The sequence below is a fragment of the Festucalex cinctus genome, chromosome 4 (genome assembly GCF_051991245.1).
Source record: "Festucalex cinctus isolate MCC-2025b chromosome 4, RoL_Fcin_1.0, whole genome shotgun sequence".
In the NCBI taxonomy this organism is placed as follows: Eukaryota; Metazoa; Chordata; class Actinopteri; order Syngnathiformes; family Syngnathidae; genus Festucalex; species Festucalex cinctus.
Window position 1 is genome coordinate 19,276,501 of NC_135414.1, and position 27,813 is coordinate 19,304,313.

Sequence of the window (27,813 nt, forward strand, 5' to 3'; positions counted from 1 at the left end):
TTTTGGAAAATGGATGGATGGATGGATGGATGGACGGATGAGGACTCATTACGTAAACAAGACGACATTTTCAGGGGTCACCAAGGACCACAAGCAGCCTCGCCTGTTCCAAGAATAGCTCACCAGTTATGGGGCATTGTGATTTTCTAAGAATGTTGTACAAGTTATCAATTGAAAACGTAAACAACAAAAACTAATTATAGAAACAGAGTGTTGCATTTGGGTATTTGTCGGTTTCTAAAATGAATGTCAGCAATGGTAACTAGGGCTGTCATTAACTACTGTTTTTAGAATCAATTTCGTATTGTATCAACTACTCTGGTAATCAGGCCCGCCCCCAGATTCGTTTCGAGGTAAAAAAAAATTAAAATAATTGTGATTAATTTGTATGGAGGACCAAAATAAAAAATGAATAAATAAAAGTGAAAATAAAAATGGGCATAAAAAAAATATTTAAAAAAATAAATATAAATGGAATATATATTTTCTTTTTCCATGTAACGTTTGAATTTCATTATTATTATTATTATTTTACATCAGTTTTCATTTTCACTTTTATTTATTTATTTACTTTTTGACAGGTTTGGTCCTCCATAGATTTGGCCTAGCTAGCTGACCAAAAATCGAGGTCCATAAGCCATGGTTTGTTGACTACGGTGCGGAAGAATTTGGGGTGACCTAAACCAATGATTGTAGGTCAAAATCAGTAACATCTGACCTCACAGACATAGTTCTGGAACAATCAGACCACACTACATTATCTTCATTAGAACATTTTCTCTTAAGAGCGGCGGGAGTTGGGGCATAAAAATTGAGCTGTTTGACACAGAATAAAAAGGGCACAAAGGTAAAGGATTAGGAGATTCTTCATATTAAATGTATGATTGCTTTTATTCTTACAAATGTAGACTTTTAAAATTCTAAACATCATTTTAAACAAAGTGGCTGAGTACTCACTGCAGCTAATTCAAAACACCTTCGCAATACTCCATCACACTTCTATACAAAATCTTTCTTAAAACAAAACAAAATGTGGCGGCTAGTTGCCTTTTGAACAAGAAGCACCATCAACAGAGAACAATTCAAAGTTCACCTGCATGTTTATGTGCTTGTCTTTTTTTTTTTTTATTTTATTTTAAATCGCTTCTTCTTTTGCAAGATTGCCCCCAGCTTGAGTGCGATGGTATCTTGGTCGTCGTCCGGGATCTGGTTTCTCAAATAGCCTGAGGCAAAATAAAATAAAATATAATAAAGCACTGAGCACATACTTTTGAGCATTGTTGTTGTTGTTTTTTTTTTTTTTTTTTTTTTTTTTTTAATTTATTTTTTTTACAGTGGTTTTAGCAAATTACTCCATTTATGCTATTTAGAACTTGCAGTTCCTCTTGGAGGGAAACGCAACTCAGCCATTTTAACCACATTTTTGACAGTGAGTTGTTTAACAATGAAAACCGCTATTATGCAATAGGAACTTGTGAAACCGATTTATGTTACTGCAAAAGTGTCCACCATTCATGCTCACCTCTAAGGTTGCTTCACCTTTCCGAGGCAGGTGAGAAGGGAGGCCGAGGACTGCTTGCTTGCTTCTCTGTAACATCTGACAAGAGGACATGATTGTACGTCTAAACAGCTGCACAACACTGCCAAGCTCCTTCATTGACATTTGCTGGGTTTGAACATCTATGCCAGTACATGTACATAAGTATTTATACATTTTGCTCATTACTTCTGGCAGCAATTGCAGCTTCAAATGTGTTTGAATGTGATGCCGTAAGCTTGGCAAACTTAGGGTAATTTCTTCTGTAAAGTTCTCCTCTTTCCACAGAGGACTGCAAAATTTCTGACCATCAGGTGCTTGGGCCTTCTCATTAGATATCTCACTTTAGAAAGTTGGCCAGCTTTGGGAGGAGTCCTGCCTAGTGGTTCTCAACTTCATTGGGATTTTTTATTTATTTTTTTCCACAGATCTGTGCCTCGAGTCAATCCTGTCTGACGTGTACAGTCTGATGAACCCTTTTACTTGTGGCTTTCCAAATATTGTCCGAGCAACTACATTTACTGAAAGCTAACGCCAATTAAGCTGTAGAAGCATCTCAAGGCTGATCAGTGCACCTCACCTCAATATTGAGCTTCATGACGGAAACTGTGAATACTTGCGTACATGTGATTTCTTAGTATTTTATTTTTAATTGAGCTACAAAAATCTGAGAAAAAAAAGATCTACATTGCGTGTAAATGGGTTGAAAGATTTACAATTATATTGCATGTTTGCGCTCCTTAATTCTGAATATATCAAATGCATCTTGATGTCTTGCACCTCCTTAGCTTTCTCCTCCTCCTCTTCTAGTTGTTCTTGCAGAGAACTGCATGCTCGCTGCAAAGAGGCCGTCTGCTCTTCTGTGCTCTCCAGCGCATTGACCGCAGCCTTCAGGTCTTCCTGGAAACACAAAATATTTAATTAACGCTTTCAAAAGTGGACATTCTTTCCAAAGTAATGTTTCTCTTCAAAACATATGCAGTTGACAAATTGTAGGCGTGAAATCGATCAACTTCCTGTGATGACATTAGTAGCAGCTTTGATACTGAATGCTGAGTTAGGTTTGAAGCAGCATCTAATCCAACCTCGGGAATTCTCACCTCCAGGGAACTCAGAGTTTGCTTTGCAGCCTCACATTTCTTGCTCTCCTCCTGGTGGCGTTGCCACAACTGCCCTAACTCATCGTGTTTCTGCACTGGAACTTGAAGCTGTGCACAATGACTTAAGAACCTAAAAAAGGCATTTAATGCAGTCATTACAGTGTGTCAATTCTGACAATTAATTGGAAGTAATATTATAGGTTATTACTTATCTATTTATCTGCTTAAGTCACACAGCTTGAGAGGATTTGTACCACTGTTTTGAAATTACGACTCACCTGTTTTTCACAATATTTAGATGGTCTCGGCTCTCCTTCATCTCTGACTGTCTCAAAGCCAGAGTTGTTCTGAAAACATAGTAAAGAGTTTCATTGTGCTTTATTTCAGTTATTTGGGGTGTCCAAGAAGTTTCCGTCAATCGGAAAAGAAACATTTTTATTAATGTAATATGGTCTACATGACCACCGGAATACTACTGGTGAAGTTATCTTTATGCACCTTCTGTCTTTGTCTGACTTAACCAATGAGAACTAACGTTATTCCAAAAACGTTTTTCTGATCAACCTCATTAAATGTTTTCTGTTCAATTAGGTACTAACCATGTGACTGCTTCTTGAATCAGTCCTCTATATGATCTCAATTTGTGGCCCTTTATTGAAACATTTTTTTAGAATAACTGAAAAATAAGATTACTAAATGTTTCAAATAATATATACGGAAACTTATGGGACACCATGTTTGCTATAACTGTAAAATTATTTAGAAAACAAGAGTCAAACCCACACTATTTCCATGTTCATTATATTCTCCAGCGCAATGATGGTGGATCTCCGGATCTGCCTCAGGTTTTTTGAATCTTTAACTTTAGGTGCGATTTCAGAAGCTGTGTAGAAGATGCAAAAAGCAGCAGGCAAGATAGAAACATAAGACACGGCGAAAGGACTGTAACATACTGGAGATCAGAGGTCACCAAGGTAGGTAGCCGTCAAGGAACACACGAGACGCTGGTGATGGGACATTATGATTTTCTAGGAATGTTTGATGGTTGCCCAGATATTCAGACCTTTTCTTTTCTTTGGAGATTTGTGTTGCTTAGTCGTGTCATGGTTGTCGTCGGCGGGCGGTGAATCCTTAAGTAAAAAATACAAGATGTTTGTCAGAGAAGCAGTAATATGAAGTGTCAGTGAATATTTTGCCGTGACCGGCAACTCTCCTGGACTAGTTAGCCGAATGCCACGAAGTAGTACACATAACTGGCGCAGATTTTGTACTTATAGTGCTCACATTATTCTCGGCAAAATAAATAACGCAAAGAGGGGAGTTGCCAGTTACGGCAAAAATATCCACTTCATTTTACTTTTGTGAGTCTTACCGGGTTATCGGTTGCTGGATGAGTCTTCTTTTTAGACTTGTTTTTCAGGATGGGTACTTTTGATCCTGCCCGATTAGAACCACGTACAGGTTTCATCTCTAATAGCGATTACGTCCGTAATAGTTTGCTTAAGCAAACCACATGTAAAAACTAAAAATGACAAAAAACCGTTTTATAATCTACATTTTAAAAAACTCAATGGCCACAGTAGTTTTCCGCGCCAGTTTGCTATCGAAAACGCGCATGCGTAGACACGAAGCTAACCCCTCATTTTATCTTCTCAGGTACAACTCGATTTCGAAAAAAAACTTTTTTTTCCAAACTATAGACACAAAATATGCAAATCCATTTGATCTGTCGATTAACATTACAATCAAGTCACTCCAAATCGCCCCCTGTACTGTCTTGTGTTAGGAAGACGGAGTTGAATCGCTACCTGCAAGTCTAAATTCGGGACAAATAATGTTCCACCCCCAAAAGACTGAACCAATAGTTGACGATACATAACAAAAACAAAAATAAAACATGCCAGGGGGAATAAGTTTACCAAAAAAAAGCCGAAATGTTTACATACATTTTCACTAGTGGCTGTCGAACTTTACATTAAGTATCATGACCAACAAAAGGCATTACCGAGGCCTAATTGTTTAGCAAAACACAAGAGGTTTTATTCATGAAAAGTATTTTCCATATTACTATAAGCAAATCTACTGTACACATTACTGTGCTTTGAAAATAGTACTGTACAGTTCCACTAGAGGGAGTCCGTGTACCACTAGTGGTACTAGTACGATACTTGTACCCCCCCAACCCAGAAAAATGTCTGCTTGTAAGAGTACAAATCCAAATTGTGGGATAACTGCTAGGAATTGTTTTACTTGTAAACTGCAGGTGAAAAGATTTAGTACACAATAATTGATTAAATGTAGGCTACTCTCAAAGGGCCTGTACAAAGATACAAGTGTGGTACCTTTTGGTGGCAGTTGTATTTCCACATTTAATGTGTTACTGTGAACATGTTTGTGTGTAATTGAGTCAAAATGTTTATTTCACTCAAACTGCTTGGTTTCATTGATTATATGAAATAAGACAAATTTGACAGTCTATGGCCAAGAAAATGAATACACACATTAAATGAAAATACATATGAATAAAAAAAAAAAAAGAAGAAGAAGAGGAAGAGTTGCATGACTTTTGAAAATAAGGTTAAGGTCGCATACAGTATTTATGTCGTGGTTGGTCTCTGTCTTTGGACTGCTTTGGGGTTTGTCATACCCTCCCTGGGAAGTAAAATTTCCCCGTGAAGCGTCCGTGATTTTTTAAGTCAAATGGGCTGAGGACCTTCCTGATACCAAGCATGTTTCCGTGGGCAATCCTCTTGAAGGTCCACGGGTTCTGGTTGTTCTCCTCCATAGTGGTCTGAGCCTGGTGAAAGGCTTCTAGGCTTTCTCTAGTCATAACCTAGAGGAGGGACAATATTATAATAATTCAACTCGCTGCATTTGTTTAAATCAATGTTAGACAGACATTTGTTTAATTCAAGCTGAATATGGAAGAGAGAGAGAGAAAAAAAAAAGATATCCATTATCCACTGTACAAATGAGAATTCAGAATCAGAGAATTATTTTTAAATTGGTGCAAAAATGTAATATAGTAAGTTTTGTCCAACGTTTTGATTTTCTTTTGTCATCATATTGTACAAATGTGCAATGAGTGTACTTTCCAATCTCACCTTAGCAGGAAAAGGAAGTTTCTTTGCAACTTCAGTCAAAACCTTCTCTACTTCTGCCAGCTCCACCTTTCCTCCCAGTTCCACAATAAGGCGACCAAAGCGGATAGGCGTCACATAGTGGTCGATGGCTCCCTTGCCACCACCCATGCGCTGACCCAACCCTTTGCGCGTGATTGGCTTGTAAGGAGCACTGATGCGCCAGAGAGCAAACGTAGTACGGGAATCCGTCTTGCGGTTGATGGTTAGGCGCATCATCTCGATGTGACCCCAGCGGAGGTAGCCCCCTCCCATTGCCTGAGCATCAGAAACAAAAGTGTCCCATCATGCTAACAATAAACCACTGAATTTAGGGCAGCGTAAAATATAATATGACCTTACCACAATTGCATACTTTCCAGATGTGAAGGTAGTTCCTGTCCGAGCAGGGCCTTGAATGTCCCGTAGTTTCTTCATCTCCTTCCTAACTTTTTGTAAGTTGGGCACCTTGTTCATAAACGTGAGTTTGGGTTTCTCTGGCAGCACCACATCTTTATTAAAACAAAAACAAAGGTGCTGTCAAGACTCACAAGGCACACAGCCACTATTATGTGTTAATGCAACCAAGATCCTTCCAGTCAGACATGGAACATGTGTAGATTCAAAAAGGACTTTACCACTGTAGTCTGGAGGGATTTCGAACGTCTTCAGTCCAGCAGTTAGAATTTTTAAATGACTGTGCAGAAGGCCTGTAGGTACAGATATTGGCACGAGTTTGACTACATGCAGTACAAAACCAAACCATGCTATGGACAATTCTGAACATTCGGGCATTTCTGATATTTCCGCAATACAACGTATTGTATTGTTTTTGCCTGTGACTAACCAGGCAGATTGTTATAGTAGTCGAACGAAATTTCATCACATTTTGAAATCAAAATTATCACGAATCAAATTACGACTGCAAGTCCGATGCTTTTCAATGAGCGGAGAACTTCCTTTTGCCGAGTACGACCGCCATTATTAACAAATACTTTATCTTACTTTAAAATTAAATGTATTGAAGTTTCGTTACCGTTCGGGTGACCGTGGGCGCAGACGGCGGCCACGCTACCCACAGCAGCCTTGATGACAGAAATCATCTTCTGAATCCCGATAGAGACACTACAACACTTAAATCACGTCTCAGCGCTGCCGCAAAAACATTTTAAGCGGCTTTTTATTATTATTTTACGGCGTGCATTGAACAAGGTCGCGCACATAGAATGAGTACGTCACTTAATCAAGTCCTTCTTCCGGTGTTGCTTTCCGATATAGCGCCACCTGTCGAGTAGGAGTGTGGGAGAATTAAAAAACAAAAACAAATGATAGGACTAGGACTCGCTGCATTTGGTTAACTCAATGTTAGACATTTCTTTAATTCAAGCTGAATATGGAAGAGAAAAAAAAAAGATATCCATTATCCACTGTCCACCACTGTACAAATGAGAATTCAGATTCAGACAATTATTTTAAAATTGGTGCAAAAATGTAATATAGTACACGGAGGACAACACAAGGCGACAAGTTAATTTCTCTCCATCAGTCCCTTACACCCCCAACACACAAATAATTACATGATTCCAAGCCTCTGTGAATATAGAAAAGAACAGATTCATTGCTAGAATAGAAAACTTTATTGCAACATAAAAACTTTTGTATTGCATTAATACACATTTCACACTAAATATAACTGTTTTCCATAGGAAACATCACAACACTCAACATGATCAACAAATGTACAGTGCAGTAAAGAGTTTCAAACATCCCTTCCCATCAAGCTGACTGAAGATGATAACAAATCAGTAATTCTCAACCTGGCTTCGATCGAAACCCAGGGGTTCGCCGAGTAGTCTCAGGGATTTGGCGAAGGTCAAGACACACACCCGACTCTTTGTGATGACATGTCCGGTGAAACTGGTGAGGTTCAGTACCTCCAACAAGGTTAAGAATCACTGTTATAAATCTTGAGTTTCCCATTCAGACAAGAATCACTACATAGTTCTTGCTCAAGCAGTAAGAATTACCAACACTCACAAAAAAAAAAAAAAAAAAATGGTGTTCGACATGTCTCACCCAAAGTAGCTGTTGATTTCAAATCCCATGGTACAGGAGGTCATATTTAGGAATATTTTGTGGGTCGATGGGACTCCGGACAATCATTTTCCCCCGCATGGCCCCTCTGTATATGACTTCAATAAGATCCATGAAATCCTGTTTGGTTTTGAAGCTGCCAACAAACTTTGTGTGATCTGGTGAGCTGAAGGAAAGCAAAATCATCTTTTTTTTTATCATTTCACAACATGCTGCGTTTTTTCCTATTTAAAAAAAAAAAAAGTCTCACCCGTAGTCCACTTTCATGTGCTGTCCATTGAAAAAGAACACAGTTGATGGGATGTAACTGATATCAAAGTATCTGGTGTAAACAGGTGCTTTATCCACATCGACTATGTAGACAGAGGCCATGTTACTCAGGTCGTGTGCCGTTTTTGACAGCTACAAAAGAACACAAACAGCGATTATACGTCAAGCAGAAAATTGTTAAAAACAAATATAATAGAGGATTACTTACGATTTCATCTAGCAGGAGACAAGCGGAGTCTTCATCTCTTCCAAATCTCAAAACAACCACCTTTTCTGCTACTGTCTTGATAACATCGTCTATGTCTTTCTTGCAGCTCAATTTTGGCAAAAATAAACTCATTTTCAAATTCGGCAAATGTGTTTTCAGCCGGAAGACGTTGTCGTTGCTGTCATGTGTAACACCCTGAGTTTACCGTGGGGAAAATATATCACCTTAACTTTCGATGGCGAAAAAAAATTGCTTAAGTTTTAGTTAGCGTTATTATAAATGTAATATATACTGTTAAAAAAACAATTTAAAAATACCGAAAACACTAGACATTATATACTAATTGATTAAATTGACGTAAATTAAAACAAATGGTACTTCGCTGTTTCAGTACGACATATTATAACTTTACACTGCAAAACGTGACCTCCATACGATCACAGCGTGGACCGCAAAAATAATCAGTCAAGCCAGTTTCTGTCATGGATTTTGTAGTATAACAATCTGTGAAAGCTCACAACTCGTGCAAATAAGGTTTGTTGCGTGTGTCTCTCTTCCGGTTGTTGCTGCCAGCTCTACATCCGCACCATACCAATTGTTCTGACATGTTGCGACCACTCTTCACTCAACGACATTTAAGTGGACTATGGAAAAGTGGCAGGTTCGCGTTATCTCGTGTCAACAAAACGCAAGCAATCGGGGCCGCGCTAGCCCTTTCCCCCCGCCAACCAAGTCATCTCTTCAGTACTGGGAGTCCATCGAAAAAGGAAAATATTGACTTGGACAAATGGAAATCCGTAATGAGGTCCCAATCTTCATCAGTTGAACAAGAAGATGTTGAGGATGGTGAAGTACGTGATGAGGATGAAATCCCGGAAGAGAGTTTAAGTAACAGTTTGGAAGCAGCTCGGGAGCTGGTTGAAATGTGGCGGCTAGCTGGTAAAGATGTACCTCAGGAGATGTCTGAGGAACAGTTAAAGACTGTGGCAGACCTCACCACAAAGTCAGCTCGAAAAAAGTACCTGAGGTACCTGGCCGGAAAGGAATACCGTAAAAGAGCACGCAAGGAGAAGCAGCAACAGAAGAAAACGGAGAGGGAAGCGTCATTAGCACAGAAAAGAGATCAAAATGAAGATGGGGATGAGAAAGAATGGAAAAATACATTCATACTTCAGTTCTGGAATCGCAACCTGGACCGACTGCTGGCCTGGAGGAGCATCCAGGCCATGTTGTTTGACCAGCCTTTGGTCTTTGACATGAGCTACGAGTCCAGTATGACCAGGCGGGAGATTGAAAACACGGTAAACCAAATGATGGAGGTGGAAGGATGGAACAGACGTGCCAAGGAGCCCTACCATCTACATTTTTGTAACCTGCAACCAGATGGAGCCTACATGAAGGAGTTCCTCACGCGCTATGGTGCTGAAACCTGGGACCGCCTGCTCATCACCAGCACAGGCGATCACGCTGTCGATCTTTTTCCTCGTGATCGTCTTGTTTACCTCACTGCTGATTCTCGCAACGTTCTCCACACCTTCGACCACTCCAAAGTCTACATCATTGGCGCTCTTGTCGACCGGTCGATTCTTTCCGGTTTGTCACTGGCCAATGCCAAGCGTCTCAAGTTGGCCACAGCCCGCTTGCCGCTGGACGAGTTCCTCCACTGGGGGATGGGAGCCAAAAATCTGACCCTGGACCAGATGATACGCATCATGATAAGCGTGAAAGAAACGGGGAACTGGCAGGAGGCACTCAAATTTGTGCCGAAGAGGAAACATGAGGGCTTTTTCCAGAAGCAACAGCAAATCAGCAATCGTGGAACAGGAGAGAATGGGGACAGGGCTTCAGAGCCCGCAAGTCCCAAAAGTAAATTGACACTCAGGAGTGGGCAACAAAGTACATTCAAGTTCAAAGGAGATGTGATGAACCAAGTGTCTAGAACATCTCCAAACAGAGAGAACAAACCAGGTGCAACCAGAGTGCGGGCATCTCTGAAGAGTAGCCTGGGAAAAAGACGTGAGAGCAAAAGCAGGGTGTGGTGGAATGATGACGATAGAATATGACAAAATCTACATTTTGCAAGAATGCCATAATCAAGTGAATAAAATACTGAAATACTGCAGCTGTTTTTTTGTTTTTTTTTCTATAGGTTGCTACAAATATTTATCCAACAGACTTTTTGAGCAGTAGAACCTGCTTTCGGCTTTATTAAATTAACAAAAAAAATTACACAACTTTGTCCTGTATTTTTGAAATAATTTATTCATTGACTATAATAAAAATCTATGCCAAAAAAGAAAAACAAAGTTCCACGTTTCCTACGCATTCCAACTCATTCTGTATTATTTTCTGTAACAGCTGCAAAAATATATTTACACTTTACCATTCATCAGCATGCAAACAGAATAATTCCAAAACACGACCATAAATATTTACAGATCCTAAATCAGGACAACATTTAAATACAGTAGCGCCAACCAACTTGTGGTGGCTCTGAAATGCATGACTGCAAATAATGCCAATTTAAGATCATGAATTGTGATGTTAAATATACATATATTTTTCATCCAATAATCAAAAAACTAACCTTAAATCTACTTTAAAAGAAAGAATAATATAAAAGCACCAAATTCTCACAAAAGCCATTGACATGACTCCTGCAGAATTGAATACAGAAAGTACAGTAAATTCAAAACATTTACTGAAAATTGAGACTGAATGGGAAAAACGTTGGAAATCATTTAAAATAAAACTGGTTATTGTTTTGCAAATAAGCTAAAAACTTAAAGCCCATATCTTACTGAGAGGCAAATATTTGCAACGTTAACAAATGTTCATTTCACGTCAAGGTTCACAGAGACAGTTTTAATCGTCTCTCATGTTGCAAGTTAATTTTGAACATGTTCCTTGAGACAAGAGGAACTATTAAGACATGTTTAGAAACATGTTCAAAATGTCCTTGCGACAAAAGAGATTATTAAGATGGGGGAAAAAAATAAAGCAGGCCAATGTCTAATAATATGTGGTCTTATTCCATGCTGATGAGTCAGCACTGAGATGATTGGTTGCGATGATGACGCTGGTCTACAGCACAATAATTTCTCCGGTGCAGCGTTCACAGCAGTTATAAGTGATGTTCTCATAGCGAGTGTACGGGTGAAACCTGCCAATACTCTTCTTACTGCTTAGAAAGTTTGAGGGGGAGGAGTCACCGAGTGGAGACGCCGCCTTGTTTTCTGCGCAGGAAATTGGATCTAAAATCTTCAGCACCTACCAAAAAAACAAAAAAACACATCAGCAAATCATTTGGTTTCATGATAAGAATTTGATCTGAAAACAGGGCAATATGATGTACCTTCTCGGCCATCTTCTCTGCCGGTGTGCTGCACAGCTGATCCGACGTCGCACCGCTGCTTTTGACCACACCGCCGCAGGTATTGCCCAACAGGTGGGCGTTGATGGCATCTGCTAGTTTGTGATTGGCCGCTGCCATCTCTCCTGTGCTGAGCGGCTGCGCGCTGGGGTAGTACGTCTGCTGCCTGCCCCACTGCAGAGACACCAGGAGCTGCTCCAGAGATCTGACAACAATAACAACATGATACTATGATTGTATGAAAGGAAAGTGATTAATATTGCGTTTGTGGAATATGTAAGCAAAATCCACCTGTTTTTATCCATCTTGGGGGCGGCCATTTTACCACCTGCTGTTGACTGACAATGACATCACAGATGTTCAGGTTCAGGTAACGACCAACCACACCTTACCTGTTTTCTGAGTTTGATTATGTAACATTCAGCAAGCTAAGCCGCAATTGGTGGTTACCTGAGCAATGAGAAACTGTTATGTAATTTTGAGTCGACAGCATTGATCTGTATATATTACTGGGTAGCTGATAGCCCATACACGCCCGTGCAAGTCGTTGAAGTCACATGGCGGCCATCTTACCCCTCCCATCTCATGAGCAGACATATACGTACGGATTAGACATACAGTATACAGCTTTCACGCTCCAGTAAAGGGGCGGAGGTGGGTTCCTTTTGACCCCAATATTGGCAGAGGCATCTTTTGTTAAATTACAGGTATAATCCTTTAATAATAAAAAAATAAAATAAAATACAAGCTTCCTACTGTAAACATCATCAAGCATGTAATTTATACATGTATTCAAGGCAAGTTGTAAAGTGTCTGAAGTCCTCTTTTTTTATGTTTAACGAATTTAAAATATCATAAATCAAGCTTTCTACTAAGTACTGTCTCAAATGTTCTCCAATCTCGTGACTGTAAGGGTATAGGATCGTATGCCGAGAAACGTTTCTTGGGAGCGGCTTCAAAAGTCTTGGCCTATCAGCTATCCAGTAATATATACAGATCAGTGGTCGACAACAAATGGCAAAATGGCCACCCCCTGAAATGGATAAAAACAGGTGGATTTTTCTGCTTTTTTCATATTCAACAAACGCAATATTAATCAGAATACAGTTTTTAGACTAAGGGGGCCACATAGAACATGTAAAGAAAATTTTTGACTTGACTATATTTTTAACTCTGTGCTCAATAAGGAATATTATGCGACAAGATGGTTTGCTGAGAGACGATTTTTCAACATTATAACTAATACAAGGATAATCTGTATTACTGAAGTTGTGTATTTTACCGTACAGTATTGCAATTTTTGTTGTTGCCTGTTTTGGTATCTCTGTTTATTCTAAACTCCTTAATAACATTTGATAAACGTTGTGAAAACAGATGATGAGCTATGGGGCCCTCTCACCTATGAGTGAGCACCATTTCCCTTGAGAACTCCTCTCTCTCCAATAACAGGTCCTGAATGGCTCCCTGCGCCTCTCTGGTTTGACGCTGCAGAGCTGCTCTGGCGTTTGTCAGCTCCTCTGCCATCACTCTGTGGATACAATGAAGTAGATTCAACACCATCTTTCCACATATGAAGGTAATTATGGCTTTCGGTACTGCCCCAGTCTTTATTGTCTAAGTGACAATGTCAGAACCAATCGTTTTAAAGCTGGGGGGTTGCTTGGAAGGAAGCACTTGGATTGTCTACCTAAACATTTAATGTATAAGTGAGCACTTAATATTGTACCCCTTTTGTCTGTTTCATACCTGCTGGCCAGGAACTTGCTCCTCCAGACATCACACTGGATGCTCATGCGCTCAAGCTGCTCCGCCGTGTGTGACAAACTCCGACCCAAAGCCTCGTTCTCCAAAATCAGTTGATTCTTCTCGCGAGCCAGACGCTCAAATTGGTATTGCAGGTCATCGCCCATGGATGCCACCAGCAGTTTCTTGAGCTCACGGTTCACCTAGTCACACATGGTGAAATAACATTTAGAGTGCGTGCGAAAAACCACGTTGAATGTCATTCTGCTTAATGTGGGTCTTGCCTCGGTCTGAACACGCAGTTGATTGGAGAGGCCCTCCTTGTCTTGCAGAAGTCTGCGTTCAGAGTTCTGAAGCTTTTCCAGCTGTCCTCTCCAATCATCCACTGATGGCTGCGGGGAAGAACTTCGCTCTTCCACTTGGTGACCAGCATCTGCTTTCGCCTCGGCTATGCGGCTGCTTCTACTTATTGCAGCGCGAGGGACGACAATCCTTATGGCCTCGACCTCCATGCAGGCCTCCCTACTCACCTTGCCCAGGTGGAGAACCCCAAGTGGTTGGGGGGCAACAGGAGGAGGAGGGCTGGAAGACTTGGGGCTGTGTTTGGGGTTTGTTGTTTTGATGAAAGGAGCGGTAGAAAGACCCGATGGCAGTGTATCTGTGCTGACCTCCGGGATGGAGGCTGTTTTCTCAGTTTCCATGCCATCGCCAGCAACTCGTACTGGGACACGGGCAGACTCTGGAAGATAGGATTGCTGTCTACCATAGGCCCTCAAATGTGCTCATAAGTAACTTGATGATTCTAATGTGTTATATACTAAACACACCACGATTATGCACACCAGAATATTGCAATGTAGCGAGTGGAAATATCCACTTGGTACCTTTTAATGGTGAAGTGAATGACGCTTTGGATTACGGCAAGTGGTAATTACTTTTGGCAATGAAATAAAGGTGTTTTCATTTAAAAGAAAACCATTCATTTTTTATATGATTTGGTTGTGTGGCTGTTAAATTACACTGTTACATACCCCTGATAGCAATAGTCGACATGGTGGTGGTAGGCTGCTGAGCTGATGCAGACAAGTATCCACGTCCAGGGTATTCCAGGAGTTACTCTGAATAGAAAACACAAATGAAATGGTGTTTCAACAATCAACACACACTTGTTATTATAACACAAACATGATTAGAGCTTCAACGGTCACGTTTAATAGAAGAGGAGTTGATAAGGTAATCACAATCAGATAAAGACCACGGCGAAACTACGTCCCTACGTGGCTAATTTTGCGGCTAGCGAATTGACCGCTTACTTTGAAGGAAGCTTCGGCAAATACGCCCTAGTACTTCGTAGTAGTAGTTCGATTAAATATATCTAACATGATCGGATAACAGTTAGTGTAACATGGCAATGGCCCTCCGCATTCCAGCTGTTTACTATGTTGCCAACTTGCCGGATGTACCGGAAATCGACACATTTATTATACGGAACCTTTGTGCCCGACATTTGTTGTCCGACGGACGGAATTGTTGTCACCAAAGTGAGACCCAAACAAAAGTTTATTTGTCTGTGAAGCCCTAGTATAATTCTAACCTTATTATGTTGTTTTAAACTGAGCCATGGGAGTGCACGGGCTTTGGAGGCTGCTGGAGAGCACAGGAAAAGCAATTAATCCAGAGACCCTGGAGGGTAAAATTCTTGCTGTTGGTATCCAAACTTGATTGATCTAATCAACTGTTTCCATCCTCCTCTCGCTCCCAGATGTGTTCTCTTTATTAACTATGTCCTCTTAAACACGAACCTTAACCTGGCACCAACAGATATTAGTATATGGCTGAATCAGGCCGTGAAGGGGGTCCGAGATCGTGAAGGCAACAGTGTCCAGAACGCCCACCTTCTCACTCTCTTCCACCGCATCTGCAAGCTGCTCTTTTTCCGCATCAGGCCAGTGTTTGTATTTGATGGCGATGCTCCACTGCTGAAGAAACAAACACTGGTAAGGTCCACACTTTGCATTCTTCACTCATGGATGTTATTCACAGCATTTGTGGATTTTTTTTCTCTAAGGCCTTGAGGAGACAGAGGAAGGAAGAGTTGAGCCAAGAGTCCAAAAAGACAAATGACAAACTACTCAAGACATTCCTGAAGAGGCAAGCAATTAAAGCTGTGCTGGGAGATGACAGGTATAAGCATCATAGACATGTCTTTTTCGCGAATTATATCAAAGTAAAACAGCTGAACCAATGAATATACACTTGCGGTGGAACTTTTTTTCTCTTCAGTAAGAGTCCTCTACCCAGCCTATCCAGTGTGAAGAGAAATGAGGTGGATGACGTGTACATTCTACCAGCCCTGCCACAGGTAGATGAGGAGCAGAAAAGCAGGTCAGATGTTATTTTGTTTTAACATATGATTAATTTGAGGTAGTGCAGTGGATTTGCATAATACAGTTGATTTTTTTCACTAAAAAAAAGTTGTATTTGTTTTGTCCTGGATTTATTTTTTGTTTGTTTGTTTTTACACATTTTGTACCAATTTTCTTCCACTGAAAGTATATATTGAATGTTCATCAGAGTTTGAAGTTTGTAACAGCAACAAAAAAGTGGACTTCAGTTGGCGTCAATTATATGCATGTTTTTGATATACCGGTACATGGGTTGTGACAGTCCCTATCTTCCTCAAACATCAAAGGTCGACTCTACTCTTATACCCATGTTTCACACCCCTGAAAGTGAAAATCCATTAATAATAATACTTATTAGTAGAGTATGTTCTCTTTTCCTAACGCTATTGACATTACTTCGAAGATTGAAGTAATTCTGTCAACATTTTCATTTTATTTTTACAAGCGTTTATTCAAACCCAATTATCCTTATTACAGTTCAGAGGAGGAGGAACAGAAAGAGTCTGATGATGCGGTTGATGGTATTTACCAGGTAAAAAAAAAAAAAAAAAAAAAAAAAAAGCACTTTTACTGTTCTTACACCTGTGCCATTTGATGTACATATGTTCATAATCATCATGACCGACAAACAATCTGACTTTAATGAAGCTGAATTAGTATTTTAATGTGCTCCATAAAAGTTGAGTAGTATATTGTATCCTCCAGGGGGAGGAAGTTTATACGGACCCCAACTCTGTGGACATCAACTCAGTAGAGTTTGCCTGCCTGCCACTCGAAATGAAGCATGAAATCCTCAAAGACATGAAGGAGTTTTCCAAAAGGCGCCGGACCCTGTACCACAAACCCCCTGAGGTACTTCAGTCATGTGCTTCATGTCTACACAACTATATAGACACACATACACACAACTCCTAACTGCTTAAGTCACTCTTAGCTCTCCACAGACTTTTCCCAGTACCAGTTGTCCGGCTTGCTGCACAGGAACACGCTGAATCAACGTCTGGAGGGAGTGGAAAAAGAGATGAACCAGCGCAGCGCCGGCAGCGCACCGCAGCTCTCCGAACAGGACCAGCAGAATCATGACGTTGAGTCACGTCGGCTTGTTTCAGAAGACAACTCTCACTACATCCTCATTAAAGGCGAGTCCATGTTTCAAGAGTAGGGGTGTCAAAATTAGTGTGTTAATTTTGAGTTAATTTAAAGTTTCTTTAACGCCACTATTTTAACACGCGATGAATGACTGCCCCTTACTTGTAAAGTGTGTACTGGGGGAATTCCAGTTGCAACGCAGCAGACACGTCCATGTGTAAATTTAGCACTAATAAATTTAATAATAATGCATATATTTGTGGAGACTGGGGTCAAGTTGTATTTAACAATATTAAAAATGAGCAGAATTTCACAAGTTACGATTAGAAAGCTTTTAATATGAAAAGAAAAATGCACTGAGCTGTAACTGTCTTAAAAATGCAATTATGCCATCTAGTGGCAGAAAAATGACCTGAACACAAATCAATATCACACACTCTCTTTTTTTACAGTACAGTACATCTTTTTTATTTTTAACTTGAATTTATGAATTATTATGAAATTACTCTATCAATGACTAAAAGATGCAGACGTATTTCTATTAGTTCAACATTTTTTCCCACTTTTATTTTAACAAGCGTATGAAAACTTGTACATTTTATTATACATTTAGAAGACATATAAGATTTGTGATTAATCGCGAGTTAACGCGGAAAGTCATTTGATTAATTACGATTAAAAATTTTAATCGCCTGACACCCCTAATCAAGAGCATGAGGAAGTTTGTGCATTACAAAATAGATGATCCTGTAATAGATTATGCTAGTAGTTGCTTGCTATGAAAATATTAACTCATCATCCATCCGGATCTAGTTCCATACCTTTGTAACAAATCAAAACAAAACAAAAAATCACAGTGATAATAATGCTTAATTTCACGTTTTAGAAATTATTGTGCATGTAGTGCATGATATGGAGAGGTTTTTCTAATATTTAAGACAAATTACCTTCCACCAATTAATTTTCTGTATAGCTTTTCGTCATTAGGATCATGGGTAATGAATAATACTGAGCATCATTATACTGTATTAATAAATAATTTATTTAATACAGTATTTTGCTTGGATGAACACATGTTTACAGCCAATGTCAATAATTTTGATTTCATGACAAATGCAAAAAGGCTATTAACTAAACAAACAAAATATTAATTGTAATTGTGTACAAATATAACAAGCTAAAAATTGTGGTTTGTTTGCTGCTCAACAGGCTCATCGAAAAGTAAAAACCCCTCATCGAGCCAACCAGCCTCTGCACCCTGGACTGGGAACGCCCTCGCAGGCTTTATAAAAAGAGCAGTGGACAAACCGGAGCCCTTGTGGCGTCCGGTCTCCGAGGAAGAAGAGAAAAAGCAAGCTTCCTGTTCAGAAGACTGCAAAGCGTCCGGATCTAAACTGGATTCGCCGCCTTCGCCGCGTACAATGAAGGCTATCCAGGCCGCCATGAGTGACAGCTCGGACGGGGAGACGGTGAAGCAGGAAGAGGGCGATGGCAGCGTGTCTCCACGTACTCTGATCGCCATCCAACGAGCGCTGGCTGAGGAGGATGAGGAAGAGGATGGACTGAAGCATCGGCTTCAAAGCAGCAGCAGCTCTGCCACTAAGTTGCAAATAGTCATCAGTAGTTCAGAGGAGGAGATGGAACCTGACGCTATCAGTGATGTCAAAGAAAGAACACATTTGAAGGGTATCACTGAAGGAATAAATGTACCTGATGATTTGTTCGATAGTTCAGCTTACATGGATGAAATCATTGGGCGGAGAAATAAAGCATTTCACATTGCAGCAACTATTCATAAATTGAATGACGGATCAGACAGGGAAAATGTGGGTGAGGAGAAGAGTGAGCTGAACAAGGACAAGGAAATCATCAAAGCTAATCTAGTTGACGGTAGGACAGTAAGTTTTGGTCAGAGGAAGCCTGATGAGAGAGGTGACTCGGGGCGGGGATTGATGTTTGAGAAGGTACAACACGTCCATCCTGAGGCAGCTGCTTGTGTGTCTGAGCAGCAACATGGACAACCTCCCAGGGATGCTCCAAGTCACCTTCTGCTGCCTGAACAGATAAATAAAGGATCCACTGTTCTCCAGACCAACCTGGATGTTGAGCCAGAAGGCATTCATGACAGGGAATCAGACGGTAACTGAGCCGATAAATTTATGATTATGAAAAAACTGTTCATTTAAAAAAAAAAAAACATTTTCCCCCAGAGAGCTTTGTCGAAGTATCAGAAGAAGAATGTGAAGAGGATGCAGAGGAGGTCCATGAAGACGAGCAAGCAGAAAGTCAATCCGATGCTGCCGCCATTCCGGACGAGTCTTTGAAGTTAAATGAAGAACCAGACAAGAAAACACCGACTGACGAGGACGAAGCGTTGGATGAGGAAAAACAGGAAGCGTCCTGCTCAGCTCCTGCAGTCAATGAATGGGAAGATTTTAATGTGGTAAGCATCATTCTCATTTATGGGGGGGGGGGGGGGAATTCAACGTGAATGGCGTGAACTTGTGAAGTATTGTGAAAATTAAACCAAAGGTCATTTATAAGTGATTGTTGCCTTTTTGTGTTTGGATCGAGATTACTCGATACCACCATTTTTCAGAACGTTACAGTATTTTTTATTTTATTTTTTTTCAAATACATGATGAAAATATTCTATTTATCTTATATTGAAGTGGCTGTCAATGTGCCCTCAAGTGGACAAAATTCTAAACTTTTTTTTTTGTTGAAAAGCTGCAGTTTGTGTTGCCTTCAAAAGGGCCAGATTAGACCCCTAACAAGCCATTTCTGGCCCACAGCCCTTAAGTTTGGCACCACTAAAGGAATTTTTGATGATGAGTGGTGGAATAGATTCAGATGCATCTTCTCCAAACATGTTTTTCTATTGAATACTTCCCCAAAGTGTTACGTGTAGAACGGTGTTTCAATACCCCGACAACTAACTCGGAGTGTTGCTGTTGTGGTGCAGGACGAGCTGCAGTCTCTCGAGAGTTCTCTGCTGGTGGAGCAGAGCAATCTGAAAGAGCAGAAACAGCAGCAGGAGAGAATGGCCAACACTGTCACAGGTCAAATGTACCTGGAGAGCCAGGTGAGCTAAACCAAAAAACATTGAAAACAGCAAGATTACCTTTGCATCGACTTAAATTAGCCGAGTGATCGTTGTTGCCGTTCCAGGAGCTCTTACGACTGTTCGGCATTCCGTTCCTGGTGGCACCGATGGAGGCCGAAGCGCAGTGTGCCGCACTCGACCGAGCAGACCAAACCAACGGGACGATCACTGACGACTCGGACGTTTGGCTGTTTGGAGGACGGCATGTTTACAAGAACTTCTTCAGCCAGAATAAATATGTGGAGCACTACCAGTACAGTGACCTGCAGAACCAACTGGGTCAGTGGACTCCATCTAATCTGTTATGGTTGCACATTGGAATTTTTTTTTCTTTTATTGAAAATTGATGGTTGTATTATTTTTCGGGGTGTCAGTTGATTAAAATTTTTAATCGTAATTAATTGCATGACTTTTCTGTTATCCAACACAGGTTTGGACAGGACCAAACTGATAAATCTGGCTTACCTGCTTGGAAGTGATTACACCGAGGGCGTGCCTGGGGTCGGGTTTGTGACTGGCATGGAAATCCTGAATGAATTCCCTGGACCTGGGCTGGAGCCACTCACACAATTCAGGTGTGGTTCAACTTTTATAAGGAAAAGTTGATTATGAGAAAGCGGTTTGAGATAACAGTACTGGATAAAACTATCTGTAAGTCTGACTATCACAATTAATCAATATTGGCTTAAAGCTTCTAAGATTTCTGTTATGATAACAACTGGACAGAAAATACGAAAGAAAAACAGTAATGATGTCTTTCCCTTCCATTAATTATGACAATGGAAATTATTCTGTCTTTGTAGAATGTGGTGGTCGGAGGCTCAAGAGAAAAAGCGTTTGACTGCTGATCCTCGGGACACAAAAGTGAAAAAGAAGCTGAGGGAGCTGAAACTTCAGCCTGGATTCCCAAACCCTTCGGTGGCTCAGGCTTACCTGCAGCCTGCTGTGGACGAGTCAGACAGCTCGTTCAGTTGGGGACGTCCTCAGCTGGACATGATCAAAGAATATCCTTACGCTCTTGGTTAAATTACTGTATTAAAGTGTTGTACAGGTATGCATTTTTCTTGACCAGCGTTTTACGTTCTGTCAAAGTCGTTTTGGTTGGGCTAGTAAGAAAACAGCGGAGACCCTGCAGCCTGTGATCAAGCAGCTTAACACACAACAGGTACATTTCACACAAATAATGATTGTTTATCTTTCTGGGAGGCAGAAATGCGAGTCCACTGTTGGTAACAGGCTTCTTACATATTTTTTTATCCTATTTTCTTCTAGACTCAAATGCGAATTGACACATTCTTCCGCATGGAGCAACAGGAAAAGCAGGCGATCCGAAGTCAACGTCTCCGCCGCGCCATCACCTGCATGAAAAGAAAAGAGAACGGAAACGAGGATGAGGACTCTAACGAGAAAATCGTCTCACCAACCAAATCCAAGAAAGGGAAGATAATACAACAGGACCAGAAGAAAGCTGAAAATAGAAAAGTGACAGAACGGGACGGATTTATGGGCGCTGGCGGGTTTTTGGGTTCGGAGGGAATTGGAGAATCTCTGATTACGTCTAATAATGATGTGAGCTGCGCTAGCCAGGAGTCACACTTGACAAAGACTTCCATGACTGTTTCACAACACACGAAACAGAGCAGCAGCAGCTCTGGTGAGGACAGTGAAGATAATTATGGGAAAGTCGCTATGGTTACGGCGCAATCTGTGTTCAAGGGAAGCATGAGAGGACGCGATAATAAAAGTAGGAGAGGAAGAGGACAAAGAAAGAAAAACTGAAAATTAATTTTAAAGAGGAAATACAATGTTCCCTCGTTTTCCACTGGGGTTAAGTTCCAAAAAATAGCTTTATGTTTTACATTTATTATAAATGTTTAATAATAAGGCTCTAAAACACCTCACCACACAGTTTAAAAAAAAAAAAAAATTCATCCAGGCTATTACATTTTCTCAAATTTCTCTCGTTTCAATGTTCAAACCTTCATAAATTTGATAAAATAGGTACATTACGGAAAAAAAAGAAAAGAAAAAAAAAAGCATGCGAAATTGCACAAACAAAATCAACCAAACAGCGAGGCTGCATTATAGCGAGGGAACACTGTACTTATTAGCGATGTATTTTAAAAGTGCACTATTTAGAACAGGTATCACCAACCTTTTTGAAACTGACAGTTGTCTTACGGATTAATATGAAAGTCTCCCATTTTGATATGCATTTCTGAAGAACAAATTTGCTTAAATTATGAATTGATGATATCTGTTTATTTAAAGACACTGATCATGTTAATATTTTCTCACAATAATTACAAAACACAAAAATGTGATGCAACACTTTGTTTACATTATCAAATGATCACTTCTACAATCTAATTCCTAGAAAATCACAATATCTCATCGCTGGTGAGCTATTTTTAGAACAGTCCCACCACGGGATGGATACTCGTGTGGTTCTTCGGGGCGACCTGGCACCCTTGGACCAGGTTGGTGACCTCTGATTTTGAATGGAAAAATTGTTTTTATATTAAATTGATTAAATGTGTATCCCTAAAAAACATTGTAAAGGCTGTTTTTCAATTGCATTATTTGAAGCATTCAATACCAGCCAAACACATCATCTCAATGAGAGGGTTGAGAGAGAGCGTCCAAACAGACTACAAGTAGTACTGTACTAATTTTATATATTTATAGTTTAGTTTTTCACTCCAGGTGTCTGTGAACTCTTCAAACAGCCTCACAAAACGCCCACATGCATGGTTTCAGCGTTTTCATAGACAAAACAATTTATTTATAAACCTGTAGGCAGAGTTTCATATAGTCTTTATTTTAAACCAGAAAGGTGTCCTATTCACTGCAGCTCAGTTGTCGGACCTGGCAGCTGCTTCTGCCAGTCAGCGCCTAACACAATCTCAGATCTGGAAATGCACCGGGGAAGCCAGTTGGGATGTTTGGATAAGAAGTTGTTAAATGCTGGATTTGGTGCTATGGGGGTGTGTGTAATCTAAAACTAGATCACATCTAGTGGTCAGCCAGAGACTTGCTGCCAGATCGACCTAATCCAAAAGGACTTGAGCATGAGCAGAAACCAAAAACAACGCTTGAATTCCGCACTATTCTCGTGTGTGATCTTGTCCTCTCATTTGATCATGGAGTCTCAGGAGTGTGAGGAGAGCTCCAAGACTGGAGAGGAAGGTGAGGAACTTTTCTAAACACATTTTCAACTTGCAACAGATTATTCAAGAGCACCCTGAAGCATTTCCTAACCAGTGTTAATCAAGACGCTCTCATAAACTTTACATCTGGCTTTACACATTAGTTTCATAGGTCGCACAGTTTAAAAGCTCAAGTCTTTGCGTTTATGTAATTATTCCTTATTATGTCACTGCATGGGAGTCCCTGATCTTAAGACCAAACTGGTGTTACATAACATAACCAAAGTTGTGTGACAAATATAGCATTCAGACAGATTCATAGCAGTTGTACTGTGTATTAAAAAACAAAACAGGATGTAGAGGACTGCAAGTAAATAATAGCAACAAATTATCTGTAGCCTAATCAAATTCCAGTTGTTAGCACACTGTAGGCCTATGTACATATATATATATATATATATATATATATATATATATATATATATATATATATATATACAGAAGTTTATAGAAGTTTATCCATTATTCTCCATCTTTATCCTGATACCGCCATCCGAAATTGCAGTGAACACTCTCAAAATAGCCTTGCCTTGGCTAGCTTAAGTGCGAAAAACTCAAGAGGGTCATAGAGATGGTTGATCACCTCGGCAAATGTATTTGGTTTTATCTCGTATGAGACACCAAAGACAAAGCAGATTAAAAAATCAAAAATGAAATCATTTGCTGATTCACTTTTGACCCAACGTATGCTAATGTACTAATGCCATCAAACAAGCTGACATTTTTGGTCAAGCTGTCAATTTACTTACACTTGTACTCGTTTTCCCTAAGCAGATCCTGCTGTGGATGAAGAACTCGCCAAAGCCATTTTAGCCCGCCAGTTCCACCCTTCACTCATCGGCCCGGAGACGTGGGAGGGTTACATGTTCTCTGGCCTGGAGATCCGAATAAAAGAATCGACAGATCTCTACGGAGCTGTACTCTGGCCCTCGGTATGTGCGCGTACAAAGAGTCTATGTTTCAGATCTGATGATGATCTGCTGATTACAACACTATCACCATCTAGGCTATGGTGTTGTGTCACTTCCTGGAGACCAACCGTGACAAGTACAACCTGATGGACAAGAACGTGATAGAACTCGGCGCAGGAACTGGTCTTGTCTCTATTGTTTCCAGTCTTTTAGGTGAAACAACTTAACTTTTGATCAAACTTCTACTGACTACGGTCATTCTGCATTTATTTAGTCCACCATTTTGAAGTCCCTTTCATTTTGTTTGACCTGCGAAGGTGCTAAGGTCACTTCTACAGACCTCCCTGATGTGCTTGGGAACCTCCAGTACAACGTTACTTGCAACACAAAAGGACGGTGCAAATACACACCCCTGGTATGTGCCACAGACAAATTATATTCATTATTTTGTTCATTTTTGTTAAACCTCCTGTTAGGTTGGTTTCTAAGGAACAGCAATAATGTTCCTGGGTCAATTTGACCAACAATTTCATTGCAAATATTTGAAATGAACCATTTTTAACAGGTTTCATCATACAATGCTACGATTTGTAGTCCTTTAATAACCTTAAAATGGGTCAATTTGACCCGAGCTATGTTTAATGTTCCAAAAACATTCAGACGAACATTAGTAACCATTTTAATTTAAAATATGTCAATATGAACCATTTTAATTGATGAGAAGTTTCATAGCAAAAAAAAACAAAACTATGCATTTGTATCTTCAACTTTAAAATGGGTCAATTTGACCCAGGCTATGTTCAATGTCGCAAAAGCATTCAGACTAGTGAACCATTTTAATTATCTGACTATGAGACCTTTCATAGACAATTTCATTTCTAATTTTTCCACTCTTACAATGGGTCAATTTGACCCGGAATTCCAAAACCAACCCAATATTCCAATTGTGTGTGTGTTGTTGTTTTTTTTTTTAAATTAATATATAGCTTATTATTAACCATTTTCATTGCACATACATTAAACTTAGCAATTTCTTAGTCTGTTGATGTGAAGCTTCGTAGCAAAAAAAACAAAAAACGTTTTTGGGTCCCTTTGACCCGGTATATACTTAATGTTTCAAAAACATTGTAACTGTTTTTTTGTTTTTTGTTTTTTTTTCCCAAATATGTCAAAATTAACATTTTTTTTGTCTGTTGGTGCCAAGTTTGATAGCAAAAAGCTAACATTTGTTCTTTAATTTGTACGTGGGTCATTTTTACCCACACTGTAGGGTTAATCATCATAACCTTTGTTACAGAGGGAATCCATTGGCAATATAACACTTTAATAAGGGCTGTATCATTGCCATTAAATACATGATCATACCTTGTTGTCATTGGCAGGTTACCGAGCTGGTCTGGGGCTCAGAGGTGGAGCAGAAGTTCCCGCAACGCACTCACTATTTCGACTACATCCTGGCTGCAGACGTGGTGTACGCCCACCCCTACCTGGACCAGCTGTTGGACACGTTCATCCACCTGTGTCAGGCGGACACCCAGATCCTGTGGACCATGCGTTTCCGCCTCGACCCAGAAAACAGCTTTGTGGATCGCTTCAGGGAACACTTCCATCTGGAGGAACTGTACGACCTCCCCAGTCTGAGCATTAAACTGTATCGTGCCTGGAGGAGAGATAAGAGGACCAAGGATCAATAAGAAGCTACTGTTTAAACCGTTTACTTTACGGATCAATTTATAATGTGCCTTACTGAGCCTGATTACTCTTTTGTACTAACACAGAAAATTTGTCAATGTTAACTCAACACCTACAGACTAAATTGAGCACTTCTGAAGTGTCTCTATTGTTCCGTACTAATGAAGTTTAAAACAACAGTTTTGAAAGTGTCCATTTTTTTACACTGAGATGAAGTTAAAACAACCCTGATAATAGTTACTTCAAATGTAACACTAGTCAACACTGGTCAGTCACTAGTATGTAAGTTAAAATATAACACAAAGTGTTGTATTTTTTTATTGTACCGGTACTCAAAACAGTTTGCTTTCATTAACACTAGAAATGGTAATATTAACGAACGAATGTGAGAAATTAACACAGCCAGAGTTGAAAACACCAAACTTTAACTCTCCAGTTTTTGCTGTGTTCTCCTCTGTGAGTGAAAATGACTTAATGTGCCCAAACCGCTTTTGTTTGAATGTCGGTGTTTCCCAGTGATAAGAGAGGAGGAGGAAAATGGCACTGACTGGAGAAGTGCAGGTGCGAAGGCGGAGTTTAATGACATCTCTGTAGCGTTAATCTAACACTAGGTGGTCAACTCTCTAAAATAACAATTACTCTGGGCAACATTTAACTCTTAAAATATTAAAATTACATTTCAGGAGTTAAAACGAACTCCTCTAAATTTAACAAAAATTTTAACACTCCAATTTTTTGCTTTGTAGTCTTATTTATGGCTGACAGTGGTTTACTGATTCTTCAACAAATATAATGACATTTGTTAGTGTAGTCTATTGTAATTTATGCAGATTTGACATTTGATTACAAATACGTCTCTGAATAAATGTTTTTAAATACAGTAAAACGTATCCAATAAGACATTTGATATGCAGTATTATACTGTACCAATGAAAAGTCTATGCCACAACTTTAAATTAACAGCACTGTCAATTGCTAAAATATTTTTGGATTATGTTTTGATATTTATCTAAAAAACAGACAAATGTTTTAGATGTTGATTATGAGATTACTGTCCAAAATGGAATTGAGTCCTCATTCATTGAGCATTTCTTGATGCTGGATGGTTACTTTTTGTTTTGACGACTGGTGGAGAAGAAGCCACATTCGTACTTATCAGCTTTTGTTTTTACAACCCATCCATTTTCGTCAGCTTTTCCTGTTCACTCTTTGAAGCACAGATGAAAATGTCATTTGCGCAAGGCTCCGTAATGCTATACTGTATGTCTTTTACTACTAATCTTGTGGCTGCACTTTGTTACTGCGAGGTTGAGGGCCAACTTGACAGATCACGGGTTGCTCTCATTCTGAACGGCGCCTGTCAGACCAAAACATCGGCAAGAATCTGGGCCAATGAAGCTGCAGAGCTTTCCAACAGGCATATTAGGAACTCAATTGAAATATGTGCAGCATGATCAAGTTAGCACACTATTTTCTTTGCCCTCAAGCGCCAGAAACGTTATTTTAAGCACAGGCAGGTGAGATGTCTTGGTAACATGAACATTAGCCAGAGACTTTGAGCAACTTGCCAGTTGTATGACACATGAAAGCTGCCACACAATTTATGAATCCAAAATCCCTCAACGTTCTTTGCCCTGTGGCCAGGCAATGGGCATGAACATGGCTTGCTAACAGAATGCCGCAGTGGAACGTTGGATTAAAGCACAAAAGGCTTTGTTGATCCGACCGGACTAAAGGGCTGTGTGTCTGTCAAAAAAAAATAAATAAATAAAGTACCTAGAAGCTTCTAGAGCCTGAGCACGCACACATTGTAAACAAGTCTTGCTGAGCCGCACAGCTAATTTGCTGCTTGTCATCATCTTTCAAAGTCTTATCTCTTTTTTTCCCTCTTCCTATATAAGGCTGATTCACATCAACAATAGAAATAGAGCAATGACCTAATGCATGGATGGGCTTC

At 39.9% G+C, this 27,813-nt stretch overlaps 7 protein-coding genes across 19 annotated transcripts; 3 read left to right on the forward strand and 4 right to left on the reverse strand.

Annotated features, from left to right (window-relative positions):
• Window positions 1-872: 872 nt before the first annotated feature.
• On the reverse strand, window positions 873-4,521 carry cenpq (centromere protein Q). Its single transcript, XM_077519528.1, has 8 exons — window positions 4,010-4,521; window positions 3,701-3,767; window positions 3,421-3,520; window positions 2,916-2,984; window positions 2,638-2,767; window positions 2,318-2,437; window positions 1,523-1,597; window positions 873-1,223 (listed from the first exon to the last, which is right to left on the reverse strand). The coding sequence occupies exons 1-8, from the start codon at window positions 4,103-4,105 to the stop codon at window positions 1,215-1,217; spliced, it is 666 nt and encodes a 221-aa protein (XP_077375654.1). The 5' UTR covers window positions 4,106-4,521; the 3' UTR covers window positions 873-1,214.
• Window positions 4,522-4,976: 455 nt separating this feature from the next.
• Window positions 4,977-7,027, reverse strand: mrpl16 (mitochondrial ribosomal protein L16). Its single transcript, XM_077519527.1, has 5 exons — window positions 6,793-7,027; window positions 6,395-6,466; window positions 6,120-6,268; window positions 5,742-6,035; window positions 4,977-5,470 (listed from the first exon to the last, which is right to left on the reverse strand). Exons 1-5 carry the CDS (start codon window positions 6,857-6,859, stop codon window positions 5,279-5,281), a joined length of 774 nt encoding a protein of 257 aa, XP_077375653.1. The 5' UTR covers window positions 6,860-7,027; the 3' UTR covers window positions 4,977-5,278.
• Window positions 7,028-7,370: 343 nt separating this feature from the next.
• Window positions 7,371-9,181, reverse strand: txnl4b (thioredoxin-like 4B). Of its 3 annotated transcripts, none has more exons than XM_077519532.1 (4): window positions 8,329-9,181; window positions 8,101-8,252; window positions 7,833-8,016; window positions 7,371-7,673 (listed from the first exon to the last, which is right to left on the reverse strand). In XM_077519532.1, the coding sequence occupies exons 1-3, from the start codon at window positions 8,458-8,460 to the stop codon at window positions 7,851-7,853; spliced, it is 450 nt and encodes a 149-aa protein (XP_077375658.1). In that variant the 5' UTR covers window positions 8,461-9,181; the 3' UTR covers window positions 7,371-7,673; window positions 7,833-7,850. The 3 variants fall into 3 exon arrangements, with proteins under 3 accessions (XP_077375658.1, XP_077375656.1, XP_077375655.1); XM_077519530.1 differs by having other exon boundaries at window positions 7,371-7,690; XM_077519529.1 differs by having other exon boundaries at window positions 7,371-8,016; window positions 8,329-9,179.
• On the forward strand, window positions 8,724-10,450 carry trmt10c (tRNA methyltransferase 10C, mitochondrial RNase P subunit). The gene has a single exon (XM_077519513.1). The coding sequence runs from the start codon at window positions 8,934-8,936 to the stop codon at window positions 10,389-10,391; it is 1,458 nt and encodes a 485-aa protein (XP_077375639.1). The 5' UTR covers window positions 8,724-8,933; the 3' UTR covers window positions 10,392-10,450.
• Window positions 10,451-10,572: 122 nt separating this feature from the next.
• blzf1 (basic leucine zipper nuclear factor 1) lies at window positions 10,573-24,374 on the reverse strand. 11 transcript variants are annotated; one of them, XM_077519521.1, is made up of 11 exons: window positions 24,003-24,373; window positions 20,978-21,402; window positions 20,510-20,630; window positions 20,063-20,232; window positions 15,340-19,951; window positions 14,476-14,562; window positions 13,729-14,183; window positions 13,448-13,647; window positions 13,101-13,229; window positions 11,684-11,906; window positions 10,573-11,598 (listed from the first exon to the last, which is right to left on the reverse strand). In XM_077519521.1, exons 6-11 carry the CDS (start codon window positions 14,495-14,497, stop codon window positions 11,413-11,415), a joined length of 1,215 nt encoding a protein of 404 aa, XP_077375647.1. In that variant the 5' UTR covers window positions 14,498-14,562; window positions 15,340-19,951; window positions 20,063-20,232; window positions 20,510-20,630; window positions 20,978-21,402; window positions 24,003-24,373; the 3' UTR covers window positions 10,573-11,412. The 11 variants fall into 11 exon arrangements, with proteins under 11 accessions (XP_077375647.1, XP_077375649.1, XP_077375640.1 ...); XM_077519523.1 differs by adding an exon at window positions 15,039-15,091 and having other exon boundaries at window positions 15,340-15,423; window positions 19,866-19,951; window positions 20,063-21,402; window positions 24,003-24,372; XM_077519514.1 differs by adding an exon at window positions 15,039-15,091 and having other exon boundaries at window positions 20,063-21,402; window positions 24,003-24,374.
• ercc5 (excision repair cross-complementation group 5) lies at window positions 14,946-21,358 on the forward strand. The gene is made up of 14 exons (XM_077519509.1): window positions 14,946-15,152; window positions 15,266-15,441; window positions 15,513-15,628; window positions 15,728-15,829; window positions 16,327-16,381; window positions 16,555-16,701; window positions 16,784-16,988; window positions 18,148-19,077; window positions 19,149-19,381; window positions 19,904-20,023; window positions 20,110-20,323; window positions 20,475-20,619; window positions 20,848-21,209; window positions 21,317-21,358. The coding sequence occupies exons 1-13, from the start codon at window positions 15,065-15,067 to the stop codon at window positions 21,068-21,070; spliced, it is 2,754 nt and encodes a 917-aa protein (XP_077375635.1). The 5' UTR covers window positions 14,946-15,064; the 3' UTR covers window positions 21,071-21,209; window positions 21,317-21,358.
• On the forward strand, window positions 22,895-26,035 carry mettl21e (methyltransferase like 21e). Its single transcript, XM_077519526.1, has 5 exons — window positions 22,895-23,233; window positions 24,028-24,185; window positions 24,260-24,377; window positions 24,482-24,579; window positions 25,547-26,035. Exons 1-5 carry the CDS (start codon window positions 23,116-23,118, stop codon window positions 25,856-25,858), a joined length of 804 nt encoding a protein of 267 aa, XP_077375652.1. The 5' UTR covers window positions 22,895-23,115; the 3' UTR covers window positions 25,859-26,035.
• The last annotated feature ends 1,778 nt before the right edge of the window (window positions 26,036-27,813 follow it).